Consider the following 9,064-nt stretch of genomic DNA (forward strand, 5'->3'; position numbering starts at 1 on the left):
AAAACGTCAACCCAGAAGTACTTTCCTCGTACAATGTCTACAAATAACAAAATTTTAATGGGTATCTTCAAATACTAATTAAATTTAAAAAATGTTTTTCGAAAATGGAAAAAAAAAAAGGAAAACCAAAAAATTATTCTTGATCAAATATTCAATGAAAAACCATTTCATACTTTGGACCGCCCATTGGTGAAATCTAAGATATCCGATTGGTTATCTTAAATACCCGCGATGAATTAGATCCTCGATCATCAATGACGTGTCCTGGTTATTAGGCGAAATCTTCCGTTTAAAATGCAGTAAATGCGACGGGTCCCGTAATTAATAACCCTAGCTTCAATGAAGTCGTCAACCTCAGCTCCCTGCTCTCCACCATCTTTCAACATGTCTTGACTCTCAAGCAATCCTAAGCTCAGGCTTACTCCTAAACCCTAGCTCTTAATCTGGAAATAAATCTGACCAATAAAAAAAAGATATGGAAATAATACATGTTTGTGCGTATAATACACCCCATGAAATACCCTTCTGCATATACATAAATAAATAAATAAATAAAAATACAAAATAAAAAATAAAAATTGCAATAAAATATTGCTGTATGTACTGAAAATTCTACTCTTGGATGCACTTACCAAGGTAAAAGTAACACCTTCTGTTTCTCCTCATTCTCTCTCTCTCTCTCTCTCTCTCTCTCTCTCTTCGTGTTTTGTTCACACTTCTTCTCCTTCTCCTTCTCCTCCGCCTTCTTCTTCTTCTTCTTCTTCTACTTCTTCTAATTATTCTTCTTGTGTCTCTTTGCCTGCGGGAGCTTGGGATTGAATTGGAGCTTCGAAATGTGTTTAGAGGATGTCATCGAAGACTCTACTTAGATGGATCTTCAACTCCAAGGCGCCCTCTGAAGAACCCACCATGACTGACCCCGACGACAAGCCCGACTCGCCCCCTCAATCGAGCGCCGAACCCGATCCCCCACCATCCGATCTCGATCGGACGGCGGAGAACCCGCCGGTGGAAGAGCTGGAGCGCCTCGATGTGGGAGTGTCGGAGCCGTCAGTCGAAGAAGGAGGAGGAGCCGAGAAAGGGTCCAGCGCTGGTGGAGTGGAGGACGGCGACGGCGATGGCAAGAGCGAAGGAGGGAGCGACGGGGACAAGGACGAGAATGGAGATAGTCAGAGTGACGACGAGAAGAAAGAAGAGAGGAGGAGGGTTAATAAGTATCCGGTGAGGCCTGAAGCGGAGGACTGCTCTTATTATATCAAGACGGGCACTTGTAAATTTGGATCCAATTGCAAGTTCAATCATCCAGTGCGGCGGAAGAATCAGGTATGTCGTGAGTGATTTGCACTATTTTGTTCAGCAATCGTAGAATAAAGCTTGCGACTTCAACCGACTAAGGGCTGTTCATGCCGTTTTCTGTTTGTGTCTGAAAGTGGTATCGATGAGTATACTGGATGTCTCATCTGGATGAGGACTCAATAACTCTATAAGGTGGAAGTTGTTGGATGGAGGTTCATGCTTGCTTATGGCATTCGAATCTAATATTTTTCCGACAGCATAGCATCGTGTTTACGTGAACTTCTTTGTTTTCCACTTAGGAGTGTAATTCATGTCATTCGGATAAAAATTGAAGCTTGGGGTGCTTGAAAATCTGATTATCATGATAATGTGATGTTTGAAGGCTTATTTTTGTTCGCCTTTTGGCTTTCATGTTTTGGGTCAATTTATCACGAAGATTGCGAAGGATAAGGTGAAGGAAAAGGAAGAACCAAAAGAGAGGCCGGGACAGACAGAATGCAAGGTTATTCTTTGTACATTTAAAAATTGCGATTTTGAGCTAAAAAAATGCGACCACTTGTTCATTCTGTCTAATCCTGTATCAATACCATGAAAGGCTACTTTTTATTACTTTCGACTGTCAAGGTCCATCTGTAAAAAAAACTGTTAGGTCTTGAATTTCTTAGAGCAATATATTGAACAGCTGATGTTACCTATTTTAAGAGAGCTATTCTGGTGGAATAATCAATTTGATTGCTTATTTTATTTACATGGTGAATCTCCATTATGTTTTGAGTAATACTTTCTGGGGCTAGCGTTGTTGCGTTGTTAATTTATCATTCAGACATAACTGTTGCCAAGGGCAATCATTGTGATGTTCACTAGCTTTTGGCTTTCGGCAAATACCGTAGATGAGAGTAGATGCTGATTTCCAACTTTATATTACTTCTATTGAGTCCTCAGATCCTTTCACCACTCTGTATTCGATAACGTTCTTGGATTGTCTCCAAACGGCAGCTTTATTACTCACAATCGAACTGAGCAGCCTAGAGGCTGGTTTTTTTTTTTTTTTTTTTGGAGATTACATACTATCCCCAATCTCCTCTAATGGTTGGGGGTTAGATAAATCCTTATCGTGGATAAGTAGATGTTATAAAGGCCAATCTAAAAGCCTAAGCTAATAGGTGAAGGGAGATCACATGAATATAAAGAGCATTTAGAACCCGTTGTCAAGCAATGTGGGACATACTTCAACACCCGCACTCACGTGTAAGCCGGATTACGAGCAACACGTGAAATTTTGATTACGCACATTCATGTGTAGTTTTTGAGGAATTTTTTACCATGCACATTCGCGAAAGGGATAGCACTGGCTTTGATACCATGTTAGAAAGTCCAACCCAAATGCTTAAGCTAATAGGTGGAGGCGGACCACATGAATATAAAGAGCATTTAGAACCCGTTGTCAAGTAATGTGGGACATACTTCAACAGGAGAAAACAACAACAACATTCTAATATGCCCTGGCCAATGTAATTTGGTTAGGGTCTTTGCTATCATTGTAAACCCGCAGCTAGATATGGTATTTTACATGCTAAAACTTTTCATCCATTCTTAACTAAAATGAATGAGTCATGACAAATGGTAGCTAATCTGCTAGTGGTTTGTGTATCCATTCTGAATCTGAGGCTTGCATCATGTTCTAATGATTATTGATCCTTCTAGCATTTTCACTATGCTTGAGTATGATAAAAGAGAGTTTCTGTTATGACGGTTTCCTTTCCCTTGTATTAACAGTTGATTCAATGTTTTCACTCTTCACGAGTGTGTTGGTTGCAGTATTACTTAAAAACAGGAGGTTGTAAATTTGGCAAAGCCTGTAGATACAACCACTCCAGACCAAAAGCGTTTGTAGCCCCCTTTGCAGAGCTTAACTTTTTGGGCCTGCCCATCAGACCGGTATGCTTTAGCATCCATATAACACTCACTCTCTATATCACTGTAAACCACAAATAAGAGTTTGTTAATCTCATCATAGTCTAATTAAGCCATCTACCTGAAAATATTGACTAGATATTTTCTCTACACAGGGAGAGAAAGAATGTCCGTTTTACATGCGTACTGGATCCTGCAAGTATGCAGCTAATTGCAGGTTTAATCATCCTGACCCCACTGCAGGAGGAGTTGACCCTCCTTCAGAATATGGTAATGGAGGGTCTGCTCCATTGCAAAGTGCATCACAATTTCCGGTGGCATCATGGTCATCACAAGGAGCGCTGAATGAGTCCACACCCTTTGTGCCTATGATGTATTCTCCAACCCATGGGGTGTCAGCGCACAATGCGGAATGGAATGGTTATCAGGTAATGCTAAACAATATTATGAATAGTATCTTTAACTTCCTAGGCCCTACGAAAAAAGGCATGGCTTTAGGGGGAATGAGCATCTTGGTGGTGGATTGTCCTCACAAATTTCCAATATGGGCTCCAGTGCTTTCATAGTTGAAGTTTTACTTGGGCTGTAATTTGGCCATGTGGAGAGTAATCATTTTGAGGACTGTTTTTCCTCCGTCAGAAATAAAAGCACAAGTTAAGCAAAACCGGAACTTACCCATACAAGTGTGCCCTTTCTTATCTCGAGTTCTTTAGTTTGCTCCTGCCCTAATGCCTACTGGTAGTGACAATTCATGTCTGGATCCTTAACATCAATGGTGGATGCAGGATTTGCACACACGTGTGGAGAAGGGGGGTGAGGGGTGGGGAGGGCTTGAATTATGGAAAAACCTAGCAATGCATACATCAAGAGAATCCACTAAGTGGCCCAACTCAAGTGGTTGTTGAACTTTCTTGATATACTATGAAAATTTAGTACCTCTATAATAAAGGATACTGTTTTCCGCAAGATGGTATCCCATGTTAGACGTTTGTTAATCAATTATGAAGCCAGACCCTAAAACATTGCTCCCAATGTATCTCAACCATTAGTGGTAATGAGTGTTATTCTTTGACGCCTTGTTTCCTAAATTCAGTGGTTGAAAATCATGAAGAGTAAGCTCCCAGACCATTTAATTACTACTACTTGTTAGCAAAAAATGTAATGATTATACATGGTTAGTACTAGAATCATCCCATATTAGATGCATCCTCTGCGTAAGATTTGACATGTACATATTCTTACTCCAAATCACTCTATATATGTCACATTTTTTGTGGAAGGCATTGCAGTAGACACATGATCCTAAAGCCATTTAACTTTTGTAAAATCACAACGTAAGGATTCCATAATTAGATATCACATATAGACATTCCATTCTACGCACCTCATAAAATCAAAACTCTCCAGTCTTGGTATATATGTTCAGAATTTCCTATTAGATATAAAACAAAATTGTGCATACGTAAGCATAAAAATTTATATCATGGAGACTGTAACAAACATAGCCAATTTGACAGAAAGAAATGTAATATCCATGAAAGAAGGCTCTAATGGTGGATTAAGAGATTGGCGACAGCTGTTTTAGACCAGCTCCGACACTGCTTAATACTTTGTATGCCAGTCAACTTATGGCTCTTCTATTTGCATGTTTCTCGGTTTTCATGATGTTAGGCTAACTAGGTAAATTAGGTGGAGGAATAGTGTGGTTATGCTTGGTGTTGTCTCTGTGAGCTTTGCTTGCGTTGGACATTGGTCAAACAGAGTGCTTCTTCTCTCATTTGTTTATTTATTCTCTTGTATCTGCTTGTGGCTTGTCAAGTTTCCTGTCAATCCACCGGGACCAGTGGTGCGCCCTCCTTCAGCATTTATCATGAAGCACCCTGTGACTGATAGCCATATCTATCCCCATCATCAGATGGTAATTGATGAATATCCAGAACGACCTGGCCAACCTGACTGCAGTTACTTTCTGAAAACTGGGGATTGTAAGTTCAGGTCTAACTGCAAATATCACCATCCGAAGGATCGAATCTCAAAATCACCTCCGGTTCTCCTGAGTGACAAGGGCCTTCCATTGAGACCGGTAATGGTGTCCTACTTTTTCTTTTTAGTCTTATATCTTTGTTATTGTTCTCTTGTGGAAAAGATGAAAAAAAAAAAGAAAACCCATTTAATATGCACGCTTGAAGCTTGTGTAGTGCTATTATTGGTCTTCTTCTCAATGGTGGATCTTTTTAGGTGGTCCCTAATGTAAAACGTTGGTAGAGAAATGCCATAAGGAATTTCTTGGATCTTTTTTATAATATCTGTTTGAAGTCAGGGAAGCTCTAATTTCCTGGAGCAATAAGGTATGAAGACAATTTCCTGTGATAACTAGTGAATTTGAAAGATCTGGGTAAAAGAGAAAGTAAAAGGACTGGTGAATTGTCTGCTTGATTGCAGTCATTTCCATTCTTTTCCATCTAAATGTGACCATATGTTTGTATCCAGGATCAGAACATCTGCTCATATTACAGCCGCTATGGCATTTGCAAGTTTGGTCCTGCTTGTAAATTTGATCATCCTGTGCACTTGGCTTCGTCAACCATGACCGGACTAGATCAGCCATCTTCAGTTGGCGACTCTGCCACAAGTGATGGGCCAATGATGGATGGGACAAGGAACTCAAGCGATGCTATTCAGCAATCTGTATAGCCCAACTGCTCTCTAGCTTTGTAGGCTTTTAGTGTCCCTGGCTTCATTTCTTCCCTTGAACGTGAAGAATGCTAACTTATGCCCAGCTACCCCGAGATCTCCAGTGAGTGGTGCTTTCTTACAATGTTTGCTAAATGGTCAGTATTTAAATAATTGTACATTGTCTCGGTTTTAGGCTTATTTTGGGACTTGTCTGGTTACTGGATTGGTGGTTATCAGTGAAACTGCTGTTCAGGAATAGGCAAAAAGGGTGAAGTTATGCACTACACAATAGGTTTTTATACGGACATTCAGATTTAGTCTATGATACAACGGTTGCAGATTTTTGCCTTACTGAATAAAATGCATCTGCGAGGACATTCAAGGCGAACTCATTATGGACTAATAAAAGCCAACAAATATGGGTATCAATAACCTCGGCATTAATGAATATGGGAAGGGAGATTTGTTGCGTAGCTTGCCCTACAAAAGGCAGCACTAAGAGCGGTTGCTAACCTGTCTTGTACTAAACCTGCTGAAAATAGCCTACTCATGAGAGTCCTTACTTTATGAGTCATTATTGCACTAGCGAGTTCCCATACATTCTAGTCCTCAGCTATTGTATTTCAGAAATGCAGTGAGCTCTGGTTTGTTTATCAGGTAAATTTTCATTTGCAATGCTTCCGTACGGTGGAGCCGAGCTAGGGATACTGGAATGTTACTATAGTTTCTGTCCGTAAATGACGTGGTATTGTGCGAGTGAAGTTTGAGGTATATGAAAAGAAATGAACAGCTTCATTTTCAGCAAGAAAGCTCCCGACCCACAGTTGCTTGTTAGTTCTGCCATGGCAGATTACTAGTGTTTTGCTCAGTTGGCTAAAACCAAGAGCAAATCAGGTGCCTACAAGATAGCTTACCTTAAATCTGGAAATAACCTAGCAAGGGAACCCTCAAATTCAACGCTGATGCTTCCTTCGTTGTGGGATGGGCAGCTGGGGCCATCAGCTGTGTCGACCTGAACTGCCATGGAGAATTAATTGATGGTTTCGCGATGGAGGTGACATCGAGCTCAGCTGCGCAGATGGAGGCTCCAGTGTTGGACACCCCTAAGATTTTTTTAACAAGACACGCACAAGTGAGAGTCTTCTGATTGAGTCAGACAAGTCACTTAAAAGAGTAGATTACTTCACATGAGAAGTGGATGTCCTTCTCATTGAGGTCAAGGTTCTGATTATGGGTTTTCCAAATTTGAGGTTGGCTCACTGCAATAGAAAGTCCAATAAGATTGGATTGCAAAAGCACGAAGAAGCAAATCCCTACCTCAAAATTGGCTTTCTAACCTACCTGAAGCTCTATGGGTCTTTACTTGTTTTTGTATCAAGTCTTTTTACACTTGAGCTCCTCGAGTTACGTCTTTTCTGATTAAAAAAAAAGTTCGAACAGTGGAATTTAGGCAAAACATGTCAGCATTTCTGTTGCATCCATCTCCTGTGTAGGTCCCGATCGATTAACAAGGCACTCCGTTCCGGACCGCATTTTAACAGCCAAAGTACACGAGACAGTAGTGACAACTTGGTGTATGGACCAAACAATTTCTCTTGGCCCCTTAGATCCTGCAGGACGGCAACCCCATAAAATTTTCAAGTTGTCATGCCTTAACTAGGCTGTCTACCAAGAAAATCAAACGTACATCGCAGTCCGAAATCGTCCCCATGAAGCTATTAGCCTATAATCGGCCAAACAAAACGTCTTGCTAAGAATGCAATGTAGGCAAATGTGGGTCTTAAAAGTATGCCGGAACGACCAGAGGGGCTTCTGTGGCTAAAAGAAATGGCTTCTTTCAGGATACCTAGTGAACGTCATCACTAATAATCAGATGAGAAATTGTTCACAAGCACGAGTTTACGAGGGTGATGCTGCAGTCCCCAAATAGCCAACCAGAGCCTATTCACAGGATGAAAATCCACCCTTCGTGGTCCGCAGCAATCTGATTGGCCATTTGTCACATTTACACTAAACTTGAGAAGGCATGGAAAATTTTCAAAAAAATCCCAATCTTTTTTTCTTACCAATTTAGTATTAAATTTTTTACATTTATGTCAATTTAATTTGGCTAAAAATCATTAACGTGGCATCACCAGCGCTAACATTATAATTTTTTAATAGTAGGTTAAAATTTTAAAATTATTTATTTAGTTATTTGGTTTTTTTTTTCCTTTTCTTTCTCTTACCATTTTTTTCCTTCTCTCGTTTTTTTTCCTCGTATGGTGGCTCTTGCACAAGGCTGCGAGACTTGAAGAATCTTAGAATTGGGTCATCGCCGTCTTCTTCCCATTGTTGTCATTGCTGCTGCTGTTTACATGGCTAGAGATGAGGAAAATGAAAGAAGTTGGAGAGCAGGAAGAGGGCAAGGTTCCATGGAGGCTGTAGAGACCAAGGTCACCACACCGGCCATTGGCGACGGCAAGCCTCACCTAGCCACTGCGACCTCACCAAGGGTTGGGCAAGCCTCACCCTAGCCAGATCTGACTTAGGCAAGGCTCACCCAGGTGACGGCGAGGCCCGACCTCGCTGCCCCTGGCGAGTCCGGCCTCACCGTCGATTGGGCAAGGCTCACCCAGCCCTGCCCTTGCCAAATCCACATCAAAAGGTTTACAAAATATTAAAATATTAATCAAAATTGCCACATTAGCATCAGCCTTGCCACGTTAGCGGTTTACGGACAAAATTGACCGGAAAGACAGAATTGACACATGTAAAAAATTTAGAACTGAATTAACCAAAAAAAAAAAATCTAAAACTGAATTAGAACAATTACAATAAATTTATGATTTTTTTTTTAACAATTATCCCTGATAAGGCAAGATGCCTTATAACAACTTCCGGGATGATATAAAAGCCCGAGACTGTAGGGCTAAATGATCTCAAACGACTTTTCTGCAAGCAAACAATGCTGCAGATGCAGAGCACAATAGACAGAAGAATGTGGAATTTCCACCCTTAATGACCACTCCTCTTCACCAATTATACATTAATATCTTGGAGTACATGGGCTCGCAAATTCAGAAAATACAATTGGAACTGCATTAATCAGACACGAACCATCTACCCAAACGGTTCAGATTTACAGAGGCTCTGAACCAGTGTGGCGAAAGCAGAGCTGACTGTTCTACTGCTCCCT

The 9,064-nt window shown here is 40.8% G+C and overlaps 1 protein-coding gene across 2 annotated transcripts; it reads left to right on the forward strand.

Moving 5' to 3' along the window:
- The first annotated feature begins 687 nt into the window (after window positions 1–687).
- LOC115741513 (zinc finger CCCH domain-containing protein 43) lies at window positions 688–6,169 on the forward strand. Of its 2 annotated transcripts, none has more exons than XM_030675464.2 (6): window positions 688–1,323; window positions 1,733–1,798; window positions 3,115–3,234; window positions 3,366–3,638; window positions 5,126–5,293; window positions 5,701–6,169. In XM_030675464.2, exons 1-6 carry the CDS (start codon window positions 847–849, stop codon window positions 5,902–5,904), a joined length of 1,308 nt encoding a protein of 435 aa, XP_030531324.2. In that variant the 5' UTR covers window positions 688–846; the 3' UTR covers window positions 5,905–6,169. The 2 variants fall into 2 exon arrangements, with proteins under 2 accessions (XP_030531324.2, XP_030531323.2); XM_030675463.2 differs by having other exon boundaries at window positions 690–1,323; window positions 5,030–5,293.
- Window positions 6,170–9,064: the final 2,895 nt, after the last annotated feature.

Source organism: Rhodamnia argentea, chromosome 6 (assembly GCF_020921035.1).
Source record: "Rhodamnia argentea isolate NSW1041297 chromosome 6, ASM2092103v1, whole genome shotgun sequence".
In the NCBI taxonomy this organism is placed as follows: Eukaryota; Viridiplantae; Streptophyta; class Magnoliopsida; order Myrtales; family Myrtaceae; genus Rhodamnia; species Rhodamnia argentea.

Bases quoted from the DNA above. Each gene is read 5' to 3' on its own strand.
- LOC115741513 (XM_030675463.2), top strand. From the start codon at position 847: ATGTCATCGAAGACTCTACTTAGATGGATCTTCAACTCCAAGGCGCCC. The intron at 1,324-1,732 runs GTATGTCGTGAG...TTTATCACGAAG, and splicing joins CAGTGCGGCGGAAGAATCAG to ATTGCGAAGGATAAGGTGAA. The intron at 3,235-3,365 runs GTATGCTTTAGC...TTCTCTACACAG, and splicing joins TGGGCCTGCCCATCAGACCG to GGAGAGAAAGAATGTCCGTT.